The 21,459-nt window shown below is 49.6% G+C and overlaps 1 protein-coding gene across 6 annotated transcripts in view; it reads left to right on the top strand.

The window, feature by feature from the left end:
- The first annotated feature begins 574 nt into the window (after nucleotides 1-574).
- Nucleotides 575-21,459, top strand: part of ABCB9 (ATP binding cassette subfamily B member 9) — a 40,706-nt gene continuing 19,821 nt past the window's right edge. For 4 of the 6 annotated variants that reach the window (XR_012787718.1, XM_075568293.1, XM_075568295.1 and 1 more), the window contains exons 1-6: nucleotides 575-627; nucleotides 1,464-1,555; nucleotides 3,443-4,114; nucleotides 6,291-6,405; nucleotides 7,719-7,849; nucleotides 13,973-14,178. Coding sequence is in view for 5 of the 6 variants with exons in the window: in XM_075568293.1 (XP_075424408.1) it covers nucleotides 3,502-4,114; nucleotides 6,291-6,405; nucleotides 7,719-7,849; nucleotides 13,973-14,178 (1,065 nt within the window). In the remaining variant the exon portion in view is untranslated. The remainder of the gene's footprint in view (nucleotides 628-1,463; nucleotides 1,556-3,442; nucleotides 4,115-6,290; nucleotides 6,406-7,718; nucleotides 7,850-13,972; nucleotides 14,179-21,459) is intronic. The other 2 variants (XM_075568292.1, XM_075568291.1) reach the window with 2 other exon arrangements.

Below are 21,459 nucleotides of genomic sequence, written 5' to 3'. Positions count from 1 at the left end.
TGGGGAGACACGGGCTGGAGATCATGATATGACATAATATAATACTATTTTATATGTACAGAACGATATATATATATCCACCTAATAAACTATATACACTAGTTTTTATAACTTCTGGGACTGCCTGTTTTTCTAATAGACATCAAATTATGTTTGATGCGTACCCAAGCAATATGACCTACTTTTTGTTGTGCGTATATATTTATATATATATATATACACGCACAACAAAAAGTAGGTCATATTGCTTGGGTACGCATTAAACATAATTTGATGTCTATTAGAAAAACAGGCAGTCCCAGAGGTGTGTGTGTGTATATAGCTAAATAAAAACTATATATATCCATATTATATATTGTATTTATATTCTATACAAAGTTAACATATCTCAGCAGCCTGCCCTGGGTAATCTGGATCCTGATGGTCACTGTGAATAAAAGCCTCCTAAATCCCCAATGTAAAGCCCCTGACTGAACCTGACTACAGAATCCAGCATGTTGCTAAAATATACAGTGCATGCAGCTGGGTGGGCGTGGTTATGTGACGTCATTCAATGGGCGTTACCAGACCCGCCTCCTTGCTGCAGTGCAATGCCCTGGACCAGCAGCAGCAGCAGCAGCAGCAGGGGTAAGTATCCAGCTCCCACCCCCCTCCCTGGGGGCAGATCAGTGCCACCCCAGCCAGGGCACAGGGATGGATGCATGACAGCCCTGTCCCCAGCATCCTGTGCCTCTGTCTCTATGCAGATCATGGGCAGGTGACAGGTGCTATATAGAGTTATAGAGCTGTATATAACACCTGCTGGGGCTGTGACATTGGGAGGGGGATTCTCCCCTTGCAGTACAATGTAGAAGAGATAATTGGTGTTCAAATATTCCCCCCCTGGGAATAGCGACGACGTGTCACATTGATAGTTGTCTTTCTTATGTAACACTGTGCAGTGTGCGCAGCATTTTGCAGGCACGATGGTTACCTGCTCCAAAGAGCTTACAATCTAATTTGATTGACAGGGTAGATCAAGCGACTAGAGCGCGGAGCGGACACTGGGATTCATTCGCACGCTTTAGAAACAGCGTTTTTACCACTAGTTGTATGTATTTTCTTGCATCCGACACTAATGATCCTGGATGACACGAGGAATACTAAGGGTACAGTATGAGTAATGTAACTGAAACATAGGCTGGCTGATTAGGACTGTAACATGCCATAAAGCGAGTCTCAATCACGGTTTTCTGTAATGGATTATCTGCTTGAGGGGTCAGCGGGGCAGTCTGCAGCTCTCCGTAGTGTGGAAGGGGTTAAGGACGCTGCAGGAATTTTATCATTTCCATAATTACACAAAATACGATCTATGCCAGGAGATGTGCTAGCAAGTAGTCATATAATGACCACTGAGGGGGCGTTGTAGTCCCCCCTGGCAGTGAAGGGGTTAAAACTTTTCTTCTTCTTTTTTTTCTCCCCAGAGCAGTGAAGGCGTTAAATCCAGTTATGCATCAGAAGTTAGGTTACCATTTACAAGCTGCTGAATGCTTATTACTCTCCTGGTACTTTCATGGTAAGTAGCAGTCTGCTTTGACATCACATTTATAATCATTACTGTCCGCAGGTATTTAATGCGGCATGATGTTATATAGAGATAGCTAGTGGTATCTGCTTACAGAGGAACTGGAAGAAGAAGCGTGCGGCCAGAGAAATTGCAATTATTCTGCCATTAAAAATGTATGTTCGCTGAAGGTAACCTGATCACCGAGGTGAAGGACATTCCCAAGGTTAATAGTCAATGTTTGGTGTGCCGTGTAAAAGTAGCTGTACTGTGGCTGGTATCAAGAGATCCTACATATCTTAACCCCTGAGCTGCCACAGGTACCTGCATTGCATGATATTACCAGCCTATAAAATTCGCTCTAGATATAGGGGGGTGGGGGGAGGTTAAACCCCTTTGCCAACATTGGGGCGAGCAGAGAGAGTTTGTAGAGGGCTTCACTGGAGGATTTTATTATAAGTATTTATCCAGGAACAGGCGGCATGTTCTGCCTCATTGTACAAAGTGAGATGAAATGTAACAGCAACTAGTAATATAAGTAATCTTATAATGATACAACGAAGGTGAGAAGTCACTGCCCTGAAGAGCTTACAATCTAAAGGATATGATGTCAAGAGGGGAGGAAATTCAGTGTACTGTATGGTGGGGGATAAAGTGTTTCAGGGTTAAGACGCCATAGCTGCTTTTTACAGTGACACATGTCTCTGCACCCACTGCTCATTGTGAGACCCAATTTGCAGCCCAGAGCTGCTTCGCCACTTGTTAAAACAACATTTTTAGTACAGTTACGCATTAAGCGCCGGGATGATGTTTCGCCTAAACGATGTCCTGAGTTTCAGAAGAATTAAATGGCACAATGTCCTATATTCTCTGCTCACGCTAGTGACGGTAAGGCAGCGATCGGTCCTAACTAACCCCCTCACCCCTTATTTATGACAGTATTGAAACTGGGGGTCCTTCTGAGCTGAAGCGCGGTATATTCTCTCCGGAGACCACTCAGTTCCTGCCGTACTCGCCCGTGGCGTTACCGATGTTACTTCCTGGTTTGTAATGGGGATTTATGCATTGTAACAAAATATTTAATAATAAACATGTTTTAACAGAATGTAGAAACTTTGAAATATATAAAGAGAATCAACAAAGTACCGGGGGGGGGGAGAATAACCCAAAGAAAGGCGGGGGCTACAACCAAGGGCGGAACTAGTCACCAATGGGCAACTGTGCAAGGAGCCCCCCTCACTTTCCCCGGGGGTCCTACACGTGGAGCGGGTGCCACGGCAGGAGCCCACTTTCCCACGGGGGCCACGGCAGGACCCCACTTTCCCCGGGGGCCCTACGTGTGGAGTGGGTGCCACCGCAGGAACCCACCCAAGTGGTTGTTGCGGAAGTGGGACCTGACTACCGGTGGGGCCTGACTTCCGTGTTAAGACCACCTTAATGGGCTCTCTCCACCGCTGCCGGGTAAAGCCCCCCCACACCACAGCTAGGGCCCCGCGTGGAGGATGAGGCCCCTGAAGGTGACGGGCACCGGTGCAGCTGATCCGTACACACATATGGTAGTTCCGCCAGTGGCTCGAACAGGGGGCCATTCTCTGACCCTGGAGGGCGGCAGCTCAGGGGAGATGTGAGGAGGTACTTCTTTACAGAAAAAGGTGGTGGATTCATGGAATGGCCTCCCAGCAGAGGTGGTAGGGGGTAATGCAGTAAGGTAGAAACATGCTTGGGATAGTCACCAGGCTATCCTAGTGTCAGATAGGGTCTGGGTTTTACATCAGACAGGGGAAATAATCAGACGGTGTGGTCCTTTGCTGCCGTTACAGTCTATGTGTCTATATGTATAACATCTTCACAAGCCGTGCTGGGATGTCACTAACCGGGGCACTTTGGTGTCTGTTCCAGGGGAATCTCACAGGATATGTCTCATATAGAACTGGGAGCGCTCTCACACCGCCGGCACAATGAGGCTCTGGAGGCTGATCCTGTGCATTCTGGCGTTCACCGTCTGCGACCTCACTGTAACAACCGTGCTGTACGTATACAGCTGTAAGGAGCCCAGCGTCGTGCAAGACTTCCTGCACTTTACCGTATTCCACTCCCTGCTGGACGTCTGGGGGACTTCCTTGCTCAGGGTCTGCATATCCCTAGGGGCCGTGATAGGTACTGCAAGAAACAGGACGCAGGGCCCCAGGAGACTCCAGGCCTCGGGTACCCCCATGGCGTTGGTGTGCTACCTCATTGCTACCTACGGTGTGATCAAGCTGCTGCTGTACTCCGAGGCGGAGAAGCCCGTAAGGGATCCGTGGTTCTGGAGTCTGCTGACGTGGACGTGGCTGTCATCAGCCGTGACACTGTGGGCTTGGAGGCGGCTGGGGCGCGTCACCCCTGGGAGGGAGCGGTCGGGGTTATATTCCCCTCTCACCGGAGACCAGGAAGGCGCCCGGGAGCGGCGCCAGAAACAGGAGGCGGGAAGCCGGGTGTCGGGGGCGACTGTGGGAAGGTTGCTATCCTATTCTAAACAAGACGCTGGGTATCTGACTGCAGCCTTTATCTTTCTTCTTCTGTGTACTGTAGGTAAGTGAGACGTTGGTGCCGTGTGCGCAGGTATATAGCATTCTAACAGGGCTTCCTGGGGCAACTGGACCAGTCATGGGTAGGGGCCCATAGCTACTAAGTAATGCTATTCCATAAGACAAGAAGAAGAGGCCTTACAGGTCATTTAAAGCTGCAGGCCCAGCAATATCCGACGTGTGTATTTTTTAAATAAATCGGTTCTGTACTATGAGAAAATGCTTGTAGCGTTTATTTTAAAACAACGCTGACATTTTTAATGTATGAGATGTAACAAATATTTTTTGTTTCTATAGCAACCATTTACAAAGTCACATCCCCTTCCTCTTCTGAAACAGGCTCTGGCACACCCCCTTTTTGAGCCCTGCCCTTTCTCTAGCAGTGCACCAATTGCATCTAGTGACTGCCTGGTCACATGATCTTCCCCACAGAACTTTGCACCTTGGGTCCTCTTCTGCTGCACTGACAGCCATTTAGTGAACCCCCCGAGCCAAATCTTCGCCAATGATCACAGGAGAACGGATCGATCGGCAACTTACCTAATTACTTATCATTGTGTGGGTTGTATTGATGCACATATTAAAGGGGGGGGGGGAATGGCAGCTTGGATTGCAGCTTTAAGGTGTTGTATGGAGTAGCGCAGCGTAGTAAATATGGGCTCTAATTTCAATTCTGTCTAAGGGGCTTATTCAATAAGCCCAGAAGCCGCTGATCACAGATCCAGCCAATGGGGACTTTTGAATAATACACATTTTTTTAAACATTTTACTTTAAGAAATCTCTCTTCGCTCTTTTTTAAGCTATTTTTATTGTATAAATCTGACGCTCCATTCAGGAGATATAAGCGTTTGAAATATTAAGTGTCCGGGAGAATAAAATGGAGCTCTCCCCTCTGAGCCCAGCGTAATGTGAGACAGCTTTAGATTTGAAAGAACTTAAACTGGTGGTGGATGTGTCTCCCCGGTAGACTGTTCCAGTTTTGGGGTGCACGTTAGGAGAAGGAGGAGCGGCCTGGTACTTTGTTGAACTTTGGGACCATGAACAGTCTTTTGGAGTCAGATCTCAGGTGATAAGTGCTGCATGTGGTAGGGGTGAGGAGCTTGGTCAGGTAGCTGGGTAGCTTGCCCAGAAAGTATTTGAAGGCGAGACAGGAGAGAACAGCATTGGCCAGGTGACGGAGGAGAGATGCCTGCCCTCCATAACTTATTAAAGCCAAATATAGCACTAGCCACACTGTTTTTTATTCGTGTAGGGAAGAAGGGTGTCTCTGGGTCTGAGCCCGGTAATGTCCACCTGCAGGGGAAATAAAATGGAGGCTTACATTCCCCGTGTCCCGCGGGCCAATAGGAAGCTGCAGCATCACCATCCGTCATGGTTTCCTGTTGACCCGCTTCACGCGGGGAATTTAACCCTTTGAGTGCCGGAGGTGTCGGTGGCGCCTCCCCGGCCCAGTGTGGTCACGTGACCGTGGTGGCCATTTTGGAGACCTTGAGAAGGCAGGGCGCGATCGAAGCTTAAAAAAACACACGCTCCCCAGGGCGTGACGCAGTCACTACATCGCAGGAGCCGCGGGGTGACAGTCCCATGACATAGTAACTGTACCCTGGGTCCCACAAAGCGTTCCGGCAGCAGTATGGGGAAGTAGGGGGTCCCCGGGGATGAATGTGGTTGAGGTCCAGAGACCCCCTTCTTCCTATACATGTTGATAAAGGAGTGGGCATTGTTATTGTAAGGCTCCGGTACGCCTTTTGTTTTGAGAGAAGGAAGCGGGAACCTCGTTGGCAGATATTGTCTGTCTATCTTTGTTTATATAGCGCCATTAATGTACATAGCGCTTCACAGCAGTAATACACGGGACAATCATATGAATAACCATTAATATAAATAACAGATCATGGGAATAAGTGCTTTAGACATAAGAGTAACATTAAGGAAGAGGAGTCCCTGCCCCGAAGAGCTTACAATCTAATTGGTAGGTAGGAAGAACATACAGAGACAGTAGGAGGGCGTTCTGGTCAGTGCGTCTGCAAGGGGCCAAGGTTTATGTATGAGGTGTTAATTATCAGCCACGGAGCTACTCATATGCTTCATTAAGCAGGTGGGTCTTAAAGGTGGAGAGAGGGGGTGCTGGTCGGATATTGAGGGGACGGGATATTAGTTTCTCATTCCTCCCGCACAGGAGAAACATTCAGTCCGTATTACACAGGACTGGTCATCGATGGAATTGTCGTCCAAAGAAGCTTGAAGCAGTTTTCCAACGCGGTTGTCATTCTGTCGGTCCTGGCTGTGGGGAGGTAATATGTTCATTCATTGCAGGGGGAATCACACGCAGGACCCCAACTTTTCCTTCAGGCACCTTTGACCTCTCTTGTTTCTCACCATTTTCCTATTTCCTACAAGTATTTCAAACTGATTCCTATCAAACCGTTTAAGGCCATTAAAAGAATAATTCATTTGACTGTTTCCAGCCAATTAAACTCATCTTGCATATTACAAATGTAATAATGTACAAGGTGTTTTAGGGCAGGGGAGCGCAAACATTTGGAGCTGCACCCCCCTGCCTGCTCCCCCAGGTGCTTGCGTCAAATGACGTCGCGGGGTAACGTGACGTCATGTCACATGGCCTCGCGGCGTCATTTGACGCTGCGCCGCAGCACAACAAGACTTCGGAATCCCGGTAAGTAGGATACAGAGGCCTCGCGCTATCATTTAAATGCCTTGGGGAAGAGCGCTTGACCTCTGCAACCGCCCGCGCCTCCCCCCCCCCCCCCCCAAAAAAAATCCTGCGCCCCCCAGTTTTAGGGTTTAGTAAATAAAAGGACTGGATTTGTTTATATAAAACTAAGAAAATATGTAGCCTTGCTAAAAAATATCCATATTCTATATTAGGGAATATGAATACGGAATATGAATATTCAATATTAAAACGCATCCTTATAATAGTAATGCTAACAAAAATAACAACGACATTAATAAATAAATCGTATAATAATTAGAATTCTGAAAGCACCAGTAATAATAATCTTCATTATTATAAGAAGCATTTTATTTTTGCTATTATTATGAAGACAATAATAACTAATATTATCATTGCTGTTATTTTAAGAATGATTTTATTAGTATCATAAGAAGTATTTTATGATTGTTATTAGAATATATGATTCATGTATTATAATTCTAATATAGCTATGATTTAGTATTCTAACAAGTATGTGATTAATATTTATATTATTACAGTATTATTATGATAAATAGAAGCATTATATCAGAGAGAGGTCTGGGAGAGCACACATGGTACCCCAGCAATGTATTACCATTACCTCCTTCCTCAGTGCCCCATCTTTGTGTGTGTATCTAATGCAGGGGTGGGCAGCTCCAGTCCTCAAGGGCCACTAACAGGTCAGGTTTTCAGGATACCCCTGCTTCAGCACAGGTGGTTCAATCAGTCCGTGCTTCAGCATAGGTGGTTCAATCAGTGCATGCTTTTTTTCGAATGAGCCACTGATTGAGCCACCTGTGCTGAAGCAGGGATATCATTGAAAACCTGACCTGTTGGTGGCCCTTGAGGACTGGAGTTGCCCACCCCTAATGTCTTCCTCCTTGTCAGCTCGTTCTCCGCCGGGGTACGAGGCGGCCTGTTTACGTTCACGTTCGCCAGGCTGAATATCCGAATACGCAACCGGCTCTTCCGCTCGCTGCTGGCCCAAGAAATCGGCTTCTTCGATGAGAATCACACTGGTCAGTTTCTTCTGTCTCCGGCGTCGTTATTAACCCCATCGCTGCCAGAGTGACCCGCAACACTTTGCTCGTTCAACAAGCATCTTACGTTTGATGTCGTCGTACGTGGAGACACGCAAATCTCTCACCCCCAGAGCTCACAAACCAGGCAAAATTGGTTCTTTTGTATTGGGAGAGAGAGGGGGGGAGAGACAGAAGGGGAGAGAGAGAGAAGGGGAGAGAGGAGAGAGGTAAGGCGAAATAGAAAGTACGAGAAGGAGAGGAATCAGAGAGAAGAGAGAGAGACAAGGGGAGAGAGAGGAGGAGAGGGATGAGAGAGAGAGGAGAGAGAAAGAGAAGGGGAGAGAATCAGGAGAGCGACAGGAGAGAGAGAGAGACAAGGGGAGAGAGAGAGAAGGGGAGAGAGGAGAGAGGTAAGGCGAAAGAGAAAGTACGAGAAGGAGAGGAATCAGGGAGAAGAGAGAGAGACAAGGGGAGAGAGAGGAGGAGAGGGATGAGAGAGAGAGGAGAGAGAAAGAGAAGGGGAGAGAATCAGGAGAGGGACAAGAGAGAGAGAGAGAGAGAGAGAAGGGGAGAGAGAGAGACGAGAGAGAAGGGGAGAGAGGAGAGAGGCAAGGCAAAAGAGAAAGTACAAGAAGGAGAGGAATCAGAGAGAAGAGAGAGAGACAAGGGGGGAGAGGAGGAGAGGGACAAGAGAGAGGAGAGAGAGAGAGACAAGGGGAGAGGGAGGAAAGAGAGTGAGGGGAGAAAGAGACAAGAAGAGACAAGGAGAGCGGAGGGAGAAGATAGAGAAAATAAGTACCTAGTGACGTATACACTTCTCCAAAGCCCCCTTTAATATCGCCAGGCAGAGAAACATGGCGTGTGTCCTGTTTATAGTCTCAGCATTAACTGAATCTAGCGATTTTAAAGAATTTCACATGCAGATCTAGCTATTTCAGAGAATTTATCAAATTAGTATATTAAATGAAATTGTAATGCACATTGACTTAATGTTTGGGGAATGGTCTGGGAGCTCTGACTGAGCCGGTTTATTTTCTCACCACTAGAAGAGAGACAATTTTACGTGGTTAGCGACCTCCAAGCGCTATGTACATTAATGGCGCTATATAAATAAAGACATACAATACAATACAATACAATACAATGCCTCCTGCGAAAGGTTCTCACATTTCTGTCTTTTACTGTATATTGTCTCTTCAATGTGGCTTTAGTCCACCAGATGGCAGCAAAGTTCTACAATACAAAGCAGTTTTCAGTGTCCCTTGGACCACAGGGGAAATATCAGAGATAAGATAAGGCCTGGGACATAGTAGCTTCAGCCTCGCTGAGCCGCGCTGAGCAGATGCACTAACCCCCTGCATCGGTCATCAGCGCGGCTATAGTTTCCCCTTCCGCATGCGCGCTGATGCGTGCGGAGGCACCAAAACTTTGCAGAGACAGGCAAGTTTCAAATTTGCCGCTCGGGGAAGCGATGTCAGCGGTCACGTGACCGCTCACATCCAATGGGAGCGAGGGACTAGCCCTGCCTCCCTTTCCGCCTCCTGACACGGCTCAGCCTCCGCCCCGCCCCGCCCCCTGAGCGCGCTCACTGCCTCGCCTGCCAGGACAGGAAAAGGCTCCATTTTGAGCAGACGAGGCAGAGCAGGAGCGCGGCTCAGCGCGGCTGAACCTGCTATGTCCCAGGCCTAAGAGTTACTGGCTCTGCTCTTCTGTAACCCCGGCTGTGCTGAAAAGCTGTGTAATGCGGCAGGCATAAGTTTATAGGGGTCCATGTTAAAATGGACAAGAATCAAAAGGTGACAGTGTGTACACATTTGCATGTCATTACCCAAAATTCCTGGCTGCAGTGGAAGCATTGTTAAAGCTGCTGCATTTCAATCTGAAACTCACATCCCTTTTATCCCCAGTACCCAATTTTCCAACTTACCCGGCCTTTAGGTTGTAAACTCCTTGAGGCAGGCCTCTTCTAACACATTGCAGGCTTATCCTACCTCTCCTAACACATTGCAGGCCTATCCTACCTCTCCTAACACACTGCAGGCCTATCCTACCTCTCCTAACACACTGCAGGCCTATCCTACCTCTCCTAACACACTGCAGGCCTATCCTACCTCTCCTAACACAGCACATTGCAGGCCTATCCTACCTCTCCTAACACACTGCAGGCCTATCCTACCTCTTCTAACACATTGCAGGCCTATCCTACCTCTCCTAACACACTGCAGGCCTATCCTACCTCTCCTAACACACTGCAGGCCTATCCTACCTCTCCTAACACACTGCAGGCCTATCCTACCTCTCCTAACACACTGCAGGCCTGTCCTACCTCTTCTAACACATTGCAGGACTATCCTACCTCTTCTAACACATAGCAGGCCTATCCTACCTCTCCTAACACATTGCAGGCCTATCCTACCTCTCCTAACACACTGCAGGCCTATTCTACCTCTTCTAACACATTGCAGGCCTATTCTACCTCTCCTAACACACTGCAGGCCTATCCTACCTCTTCTAACACATTGCAGGCCTATCCTACCTCTTCTAACACACTGCAGGCCTATCCTACCTCTTCTAACACATTGCAGGCCTGTCCTACCTCTCTTAACACACTGCAGGCCTATCCTACCTCTCCTAACACACTGCAGGCCTGTCCTACCTCTTCTAACACATTGCAGGCCTATCCTACCTCTTCTAACACATAGCAGGCCTATCCTACCTCTTCTAACACATAGCAGGCCTATCCTACCTCTTCTAACACATAGCAGGCCTATCCTACCTCTTCTAACACACTGCAGGCGTATCCTACCTCTCCTAACACACTGCAGGCCTGTCCTACCTCTTCTAACACATAGCAGGCCTATCCTACCTCTCTTAACACATAGCAGGCCTATCCTACCTCTCCTAACACACTGCAGACCTATCCTACCTCTCCTAACACACTGCAGGCCTATACTACCTCTCCTAACACACTGCAGGTCTATCCTACCTCTGCTAACACACTGCAGTCCTATCCTACCTCTAATAACACACTGCAGGCCTATCCTACCTCTCCTAACACATTGCAGGCCTATCCTACCTCTCCTAATACATTGCAGGCCTATCCTACCTCTCCTAACACACTGCAGGCCTATCCTACCTCTCCTAACACATTGCAGGCCTATCCTACCTCTCCTAACACATTGCAGGCCTATCCTACCTCTCCTAACACACTGCAGGCCTATCCTACCTCTCCTAACACATTGCAGGCCTATCCTACCTCTCCTAACACATTGCAGGCCTATCCTACCTCTCCTAACACACTGCAGGCCTATCCTACCTCTCCTAACACACTGCAGGCCTATCCTACCTCTCCTAACACAGCACATTGCAGGCCTATCCTACCTCTCCTAACACATTGCAGGCCTATCCTACCTCTCCTAACACATTGCAGGCCTATCCTACCTCTCCTAACACACTGCAGGCCTATCCTACCTCTCCTAACACACTGCAGGCCTATCCTACCTCTCCTAACACACTGCAGGCCTATCCTACCTCTCCTAACACACTGCAGGCCTATCCTACCTCTTCTAACACATTGCAGGCCTATCCTACCTCTCCTAACACACTGCAGGCCTATCCTACCTCTCCTAACACACTGCAGGCCTGTCCTACCTCTTCTAACACATTGCAGGCCTATCCTACCTCTTCTAACACATAGCAGGCCTGTCCTACCTCTCCTAACACACTGCAGGCCTATTCTACCTCTTCTAACACATTGCAGGCCTATCCTACCTCTCCTAACACACTGCAGGCCTATTCTACCTCTTCTAACACATTGCAGGCCTATCCTACCTCTCCTAACACACTGCAGGCCTATCCTACCTCTTCTAACACATTGCAGGCCTATCCTACCTCTTCTAACACATAGCAGGCCTGTCCTACCTCTCTTAACACACTGCAGGCCTATCCTACCTCTCCTAACACACTGCAGGCCTATCCTACCTCTCCTAACACATTGCAGTCCTATCCTACCTCTCCTAACACACTGCAGGCCTATCCTACCTCTCCTAACACATAGCAGGCCTATCCTACCTCTCCTAACACGCTGCAGGCCTATCCTACCTCTCCTAACATGCTGCAGGCCTATCCTACCTCTCCTAACACGCTGCAGGCCTATTCTACCTCTCCTAACACATTGCAGGCCTATCCTACCTCTCCTAACACACTGCAGGCCTATCCTACCTCTTCTAACACATTGCAGGCCTATCCTACCTCTTCTAACACATAGCAGGCCTGTCCTACCTCTCTTAACACACTGCAGGCCTATCCTACCTCTCCTAACACACTGCAGGCCTATCCTACCTCTCCTAACACATTGCAGTCCTATCCTACCTCTCCTAACACACTGCAGGCCTATCCTACCTCTCCTAACACATAGCAGGCCTATCCTACCTCTCCTAACACGCTGCAGGCCTATCCTACCTCTCCTAACATGCTGCAGGCCTATCCTACCTCTCCTAACACGCTGCAGGCCTATTCTACCTCTCCTAACACATTGCAGGCCTATCCTACCTCTCCTAACACACTGCAGGCCTATCCTACCTCTGCTAACATGCTGCAGGCCTATCCTACCTTTCCTAACACACTGCAGGCCTATCCTACCTCTTCTAACACACTGCAGGCCTATCCTACCTCTCCTAACACATTGCAGTCCTATCCTACCTCTCCTAACACATTGCAGTCCTATCCTACCTCTCCTAACACACTGCAGGCCTATCCTACCTCTCCTAACACACTGCAGGCCTATCCTACCTCTCCTAACACATAGCAGGCCTATCCTACCTCTCCTAACACGCTGCAGGCCTATCCTACCTCTCCTAACACACTGCAGGCCTATCCTACCTCCCCTAACACACTGCAGGCCTATCCTACCTCTCCTAACACACTGCAGGCCTATCCTACCTCTTCTAACACACTGCAGGCCTATCCTACCTCTCCTAACACATTGCAGGCCTATCCTACCTCTCCTAACACACTGCAGGCCTATCCTACCTCTTCTAACACACTGCAGGCCTATCCTACCTCTCCTAACACATTGCAGGCCTATCCTACCTCTCCTAACACACTGCAGGCCTATCCTACCTCTTCTAACACACTGCAGGCCTATCCTACCTCTCCTAACACACTGCAGGCCTATCCTACCTCTCCTAACACATTGCAGGCCTATCCTACCTCTCCTAACACACTGCAGGCCTATCCTACCTCTTCTAACACACTGCAGGCCTATCCTACCTCTTCTAACACACTGCAGGCCTACCTCTCCTAACACACTGCAGGCCTATCCTACCTCTCCTAACACACTGCAGGCCTATCCTACCTCTCCTAACACATTGCAGGCCTATCCTACCTCTCCTAACACATTGCAGGCCTATCCTACCTCTCCTAACACACTGCAGGCCTATCCTACCTCTCCTAACACACTGCAGGCCTATCCTACCTCTCCTAACACACTGCAGGCCTATCCTACCTCTCCTAACACACTGCAGGCCTATCCTACCTCTCCTAACACACTGCAGGCCTATCCTACCTCTTCTAGCACATTGCAGGCCTATCCTACCTCTCCTAACACATTGCAGGCCTATCCTACCTCTCCTAACACATTGCAGGCCTATCCTACCTCTCCTAACACACTGCAGGCCTATCCTACCTCTTCTAGCACATTGCAGGCCTATCCTACCTCTCCTAGCACATTGCAGGCCTATCCTACCTCTCCTAACACATTGCAGGCCTATCCTACCTCTCCTAACACATTGCAGGCCTATCCTACCTCTCCTAACACATAGCAGGCCTATCCTACCTCTTCTAACACACTGCAGGCCTATCGTACCTCTTCTAACACAATTTTAATCCCTTCTGTAAAGGTTACATAAGTCCATAATCATATCTCCAACATTCCATGAAACGTCTGTAAATTGAATGTGTCTGTAACATTCCTCCGTGCTGCGCAGCGCGCGCTATGCTGCCATTGTGACGCGCTTTGTGTCCCGTTCTGAGAAAACCCGCTATATGAAATCCAGTTATTATTATTAGGAATATATATTAAGAATATTTTTCCAACCGGTTTACTATTGTTCATTTTAGGGGACATCCTGTCTCGCCTAACCTCTGACACGAGCATCGTTAGTGACGTCGTTTCGGAGAACGTGAACGTGTTCCTACGCAGCGCGGTGAAAGCCCTGGGCGTGATGGCCTTCATGTTCAGCCTGTCCTGGCAGCTCTGCCTGCTGACCTTCCTGGGGTTCCCCCTCATCATGCTCGTTTCCAACATATACGGCACATATTACAAGGTGGGGAGTCTCCGTGGGTCGGTATTTGGGTTGGCGATCATCGCTTCCTGCGCCTCGTGTGCTATTACCAAATTGCACAGAAAAGAGAGTTGTGATTTAGTTTTTATGAAGTGGGGAGGAAAAAAAGCTGCATGGAAACCAGATGTGTAGCGTGTAAGCTGCCCGCTTTCAATACATACAATGATGTTATTATTAAGGTCTCTGACTTTATAGTCGAGCGAAAGGAAGATATAAATATTCATTTTTTTAAGTTTATTTATTTCACAGATTAACCTTTATTTCATGGTTTCCTATTTTTCTCCTCTTTTATGTCAAACTATTTTATTCTAATGTAAAATAAATAAATAAATATATATATATATATATAAATAGTTATATATAGTTGTAGGTGACAATAAAAGAACGAGAATAAGGCCCGTAAAGAATACTGATTATATTAAGAATCATATGATCAAATCAATACAGAATAAAACAGCATCAAATTGAACAATAACAAATGCAGGTTAAATCAAAATATACAGTTGCAGTGACAGTGGCGCAAGTGAAGTCTTTATTCACAAACTATCGGAACTAATATTATTCTCGTTAGGTCGGGCAGGGGGACACGTGTTAATATGATCCGGCTTTTATCCTCTGATATTCTAATGCAGGGGCGGCCGATTCCAAGTCCTCAAGGGCCACCAACAGGTCAGGTTTTCAGGTTATCCCTGCTTCAGCACAGGTGGCGCAATCAGTGGCTCAGTCATAAAGGCTGCACCGCCTGTGCTGAAGCAGGGATATCCGGAAAACCTGACCTGTTTGGTGGCCCTTGGGGGCTGGAGATGGTGGCCCCTGTTGTAATGGATGCTGGGTAACGTAACTATGAAGGTTAGTGGTAATCTTGCAGCTTCCTTTGATAAATAGCTACCTGTATCCCTCCCCCCCTTTCCTGTTATTCGTCAGTGTCTAAATATAGCTGCCGTGTTCCTGCCTGTAATGTGAGCGCAGAACGCCACACCTATGTGTCTGCAACAGACACGGACCGGGCCTGTCCCCAAAAAGGATGTGTGTGTGTTATTGGTTTTTGCTGCTGTTGCCGGTGTCATTAATTAGTGTGTGTGTGTGTGTGTGTGTGTACAAGGTCATCAAAGTAATTATCCCCCATCGTTGTGTGTGGTATGTGTGTGTGTGTTTGGTGTGTGTGTGTGTGTGTGTGTGTGTACAAGGTCATCAAAGTAATTATCCCCCATCGTGGTGTGTGTGTGTTTGGTGTGTGTGTGTGTTTGGTGTGTGTGTGGTATGTGTGTGTGTGTTTGGTATGTGTGTGTGTTTGGTATGTGTGTGTGTTTGGTGTGTGTGTGGTATGTGTGTGTGTGTTTGGTATGTGTGTGTGTGTGTGTGTTTGGTATGTGTGTGTGTGTGTGTGTGTTTGGTGTGTGTGGTGTGTGTGGTGTGTGTGGTATGTGTGTGTGTGTGTGTGTGTTTGGTGTGTGTTTGGTGTGTGGTGTGTGTGGTATGTGTGTGTGTGTGTGTTTGGTGTGTGTGTGTGGTGTGTGTGGTGTGTGTGGTATGTGTGTGTGGTATGTGTGTGTGTGTGTGTTTGGTGTGTGTGTGGTGTGTGTGGTATGTGTGTGTGTGTGTTTGGTGTGTGTGTGGTGTGTGTGGTATGTGTGTGTGTGTGTGGTGTGTGTGGTGTGTGTGGTGTGTGTGGTATGTGTGTGTGTGTGTGTGTGTTTGGTGTGTGTGTGGTGTGTGTGGTATGTGTGTGTGTGTGTGTGTTTGGTGTGTGTGTGGTGTGTGTGGTATGTGTGTGTGGTATGTGTGTGTGTGTGTGTGTGGTGTGTGTGGTATGTGTGTGTGTTTGGTGTGTGTGTGGTGTGTGTGGTATGTGTTTGGTGTGTGTGTGTGTTTGGTGTGTGTGTGGTGTGTGTGGTATGTGTGTGTGTGTGTGTTTGGTGTGTGTGTGGTGTGTGTGGTATGTGTGTGTGTGTGTTTGGTGTGTGTTTGGTGTGTGTGTGGTGTGTGTGGTGTGTGTATAATGCTTTGGTTCCTGTTGCATTACCACTGGGCCCTTCTTGTGTAATCCTTATTGTTTTCACATTTAGCTCTTAACATCAGATTGCAAACATATATTGCTTTTGGAACTGCACCTCACACCCCAGCATTGTGTGATAAGACCCGGGGCAGCTGCCCGAGCTCTCAGCGGCAGAGCACGTCTATAGAATATAGCTAAGGATCTCATTCTTTTACTGTGTCCCTAATTCTACTGCAAGGGGACCTGGGCACAGAGCCTGACATGCAAGGGGACCTGGGCACAGAGCCTGACATGCAAGGGGACCTGGGCACAGAGCCTGACATGCAAGGGGACCTGGGCACAGAGCCTGACATGCAAGGGGACCTGGGCACAGAGCCTGACATGCAAGGGGACCTGGGCACAGAGCCTGACATGCAAGGGGACCTGGGCACAGAGCCTGACACGCACTCAGCTGCTGTATGCAACCTGCCGCTAGGACTACCTCAGCCTACACTTATATAATCCAGGGGCGGCCAACCCCAGTCCTCAAGGGCCACCAACAGGCCAGGTTTTCAGGATATCCCTGCTTCAGCGCAGGTAGTGCAGCCTTTTACTGAGCCACTGATAGAGCCACCTGTGCTGAAGCAGGGATACTAGTACTTACTGGGAACGGTAGCACTAGCACTTACTGGGAACGCTGGCACTAGTACTTACTGGGAACGCTGGCACTAGTACTTACTGGGAACGCTAGCACTAGTACTTACTGGGAACGCTGGCACTAGTACTTACTGGGAACGCTGGCACTAGTACTTACTGGGAACGCTGGCACTAGTACTTACTGGGAACCCTGGCATTAGTACTTACTGGGAACGCTGGCACTAGTACTTACTGGGAATGCTAGCACTAGTACTTATTGGGAACGCTGGCACTAGTACTTACTGGGAACGCTGGCACTAGTACTTACTGGGAACGCTGGCACTAGTACTTACTGGGAACGCTGGCACTAGTACTTACTGGGAACGCTGGCACTAGTACTTACTGGGAACGCTGGCACTAGTACTGGGAACGCTGGCACTAGTACTTACTGGGAACGCTGGCACTAGTATTTACTGGGAACGCTGGCACTAGTACTGGGAACGCTGGCACTAGTACTTACTGGGAACGCTGGCACTAGTACTGGGAACGCTGGCACTAGTACTTACTGGGAACGCTGGCACTAGTACTGGGAATGCTGGCACTAGTACTTACTGGGAACGCTGGCACTAGTACTTACTGGAAACGCTGGCACTAGTACTTACTGGAAACGCTGGCACTAGTACTTACTGGGAACGCTGGCACTAGTACTTACTGGGAACGCTGGCACTAGTACTTACTGGGAACGCTGGCACTAGTACTTACTGGGAACGCTGGCACTAGTACTTACTGGGAACTCTGGCACTAGTACTTAATGTGAACGCTGGCACTAGTACTTACTGGGAACGCTGGCACTAGTACTTAATGTGAACGCTGGCACTAGTACTTACTGGGAACGCTGGCACTAGTACTTACTGGGAACGCTAGCACTAGTACTTACTGGGAACGCTGGCACTAGTACTTACTGGGAACGCTGGCACTAGTACTTACTGGGAACGCTGGCACTAGTACTTACTGGGAACGCTGGCACTAGTACTTACTGGGAACGCTGGCACTAGTACTTACTGGGAACGCTGGCACTAGTACTTACTGGGAACGCTGGCACTAGTACTTACTGGGAACGCTGGCACTAGTACTTACTGGGAACGCTGGCACTAGTACTTACTGGGAACCCTGGCACTAGTACTTACTGGGAACGCTGGCACTAGTACTTACTGGGAACGCTGGCACTAGTACTTACTGGGAACGCTGGCACTAGTACTTACTGGGAACGCTGGCACTAGTACTTACTGGGAACGCTAGTACTTACTGGGAACGCTGGCACTAGTACTTACTGGGAACGCTAGCACTAGTACTTACTGGGAACGCTGGCACTAGTACTTACTGGGAACGCTGGCACTAGTACTTACTGGGAACGCTGGCACTAGTACTTACTGGGAACGCTGGCACTAGTACTTACTGGGAACGCTGGCACTAGTACTTACTGGGAACGCTGGCACTAGTACTTACTGGGAACGCTGGCACTAGTACTTACTGGGAACGCTGGCAGTAGTACTTACTGGGAACGCTGGCACTAGTACTTACTGGGAACGCTAGCACTAGTACTTACTGGGAACTCTGGCACTAGTACTTACTGGGAACGCTGGCACTAGTACTTACTGGGAACGCTGGCACTAAAACTTACTGGGAACGCTGGTATTAGTACTTACTGGGAACGCTAGCACTAGTACTTACTGGGAACGCTGGCACCAGTACTTACTGGGAATGCTGGCACCAGTACTTACTGGGAACGCTAGCACCAGTACTTACTGGGAACGCTAGCACCAGTACTTACTGGGAACGCTAGCACCAGTACTTACTGGGAACGCTAGCACTAGTACTTACTGGGAACGCTGGCACTAGTACTTACTGGGAACGCTGGCACTAGTACTTACTGGGAACGCTAGCACTAGTACTTACTGGGAACGCTAGCACTAGTACTTACTGGGAACGCTGGCACTAGTACTTACTGGGAACGCTGGCACTAGTACTTACTGGGAACGCTGGTATTAGTACTTACTGGGAACGCTTGCACTAGTACTTACTGGGAACGCTGGCACTAGTACTTACTGGGAACGCTAGCACTAGTACTTACTGGGAACGCTAGACCTAGTACTTACTGGGAACGCTAGCACTAGTACTTACTGGGAACGCTAGCACTAGTACTTACTGGGAACGCTAGCACTAGTACTTACTGGGAACGCTAGCACTAGTACTTACTGGGAACGCTGGCACTAGTACTTACTGAAAACGCTGGCACTAGTACTTACTGGGAACGCTGGCACTAGTACTTACTGGGAACGCTGGCACTAGTACTTACTGGGAACGCTGGCACTAGTACTTACTGGGAACGCTGGCACTAGTACTTACTGTGAACGCTGGCACTAGTACTTACTGGGAACGCTGGCACTAGTACTTACTGGGAACGCTGGCATTAGTACTTACTGGGAACGCTAGCACTAGTACTTACTGGGAACGCTGGCACTAGCACTTACTGGGAACGCTAGCACTAGTACTTACTGGGAACGCTGGCACTAGTCGTTTAAATCCCCCAGTCTCGCCGGCCAATAGGAAGCTGCAAAGGATGACGTTTACACCTCCATTTTGTTGGGGACGATACCGGCACTACGTTTAAAGTTATGTATCTCGGGAATTAGGAGGCCCCCCGAGCTGAAATTAGTGCGTCTCAGCTACAGAGACCCCCTGCTTCCTATACAGGTCACAACCCAAAAAAGGTGGGTGTTTACCTTCCAACTACAAAGGAACAAAGTAATGTCTTAGTGGCCAACACGGGAAAACGTGACATGAAACATTGGGAAATAGACTAATGTGCCACTGATGCATCAAAAAATAATATATGTTTCATCTGAATGTGTGGAATGAATAGTGTGAGTGTTCCCGCTGGCACCACATGTGCGGTATCTCCCCCGTCGCGGAGACCCCCCCGTAACACTTCCTTCCAAGTCTAGAAGTGGTTGGGAAGCTTGGTCAGATATCTGTGTCCGTGCAGCCGTCCCGCTGCTCCTGTATTAGTGCGTGAGCCGCCCGCTGCTCCTGTATTAGTGGGTGAGCCGCCCGCTGCTCCTGTATTAGTGCGTGAGCCGCCCGCTGCTCCTGTATTAGTGGGTGAGCCGCCCGCTGCTCCTGTATTAGTGGGTGAGCCGCCCGCTGCTCCTGTATTAGTGCGTGAGCCGCCCACTGCTCCTGTATTAGTGCGTGAGCCGCCCGCTGCTCCTGTATTAGTGGGTGAGCCGCCCGCTGCTCCTGTATTAGTGGGTGAGCCGCCCGCTGCTCCTGTATTAGTGCGTGAGCCGCCCGCTGCTCCTGTATTAGTGGGTGAGCCGCCCGCTGCTCCTGTATTAGTGGGTGAGCCGCCCGCTGCTCCTGTATTAGTGGGTGAGCCGCCCGCTGCTCCTGTATTAGTGGGTGAGCCGCCCGCTGCTCCTGTATTAGTGCGTGAGCCGCCCGCTGCTCCTGTATTAGTGGGTGAGCCGCCCGCTGCTCCTGTATTAGTGGGTGAGCCGCCCACTGCTCCTGTATTAGTGCGTGAGCCGTCCCGCTGCTCCTGTATTAGTGCGTGAGCCGTCCCGCTGCTCCTGTATTAGTGGGTGAGCCGTCCCGCTGCTCCTGTATTAGTGCGTGAGCCGCCCGCTGCTCCTGTATTAGTGGGTGAGCTGCCCGCTGCTCCTGTATTAGTGGGTGAGCCGCCCGCTGCTCCTGTATTAGTGGGTGAGCCGCCCGCTGCTCCTGTATTAGTGCGTGAGCCGCCCGCTGCTCCTGTATTAGTGCGTGAGCCGCCCGCTGCTCCTGTATTAGTGCGTGAGCCGCCCGCTGCTCCTGTATTAGTGGGTGAGCCGCCCGCTGCTCCTGTATTAGTGCGTGAGCCGCCCGCTGCTCCTGTGTTAGTGCGTGAGCCGCCCGCTGCTCCTGTATTAGTGGGTGAGCCGCCCGCTGCTCCTGTATTAGTGCGTGAGCCGCCCGCTGCTCCTGTATTAGTGGGTGAGCCGCCCGCTGCTCCTGTATTAGTGCGTGAGCCGTCCCGCTGCTCCTGTATTAGTGCGTGAGCCGTCCCGCTGCTCCTGTATTAGTGCGTGAGCCGCCCGCTGCTCCTGTATTAGTGGGTGAGCCGCCCGCTGCTCCTGTATTAGTGGGTGAGCCGCCCGCTGCTCCTGTATTAGTGGGTGAGCCGCCCGCTGCTCCTGTATTAGTGCGTGAGCCGCCCGCTGCTCCTGTATTAGTGGGTGAGCCGCCCGCTGCTCCTGTATTAGTGCGTGAGCCGCCCGCTGCTCCTGTATTAGTGCGTGAGCCGCCCGCTGCTCCTGTATTAGTGCGTGAGCCGCCCGCTGCTCCTGTATTAGTGCGTGAGCCGCCCGCTGCTCCTGTATTAGTGCGTGAGCCGCCCGCTGCTCCTGTATTAGTGCGTGAGCCGCCCGCTGCTCCTGTATTAGTGGGTGAGCCGCCCGCTGCTCCTGTATTAGTGCGTGAGCCGCCCGCTGCTCCTGTATTAGTGGGTGAGCCGCCCGCTGCTCCTGTATTAGTGGGTGAGCCGCCCGCTGCTCCTGTATTAGTGGGTGAGCCGCCCGCTGCTCCTGTATTAGTGGGTGAGCCGCCCGCTG

The sequence above is a fragment of the Ascaphus truei genome, chromosome 13 (genome assembly GCF_040206685.1).
Source record: "Ascaphus truei isolate aAscTru1 chromosome 13, aAscTru1.hap1, whole genome shotgun sequence".
NCBI classification, from domain to species: Eukaryota; Metazoa; Chordata; class Amphibia; order Anura; family Ascaphidae; genus Ascaphus; species Ascaphus truei.
This window is presented reverse-complemented; position numbering and strand designations above follow the sequence as displayed.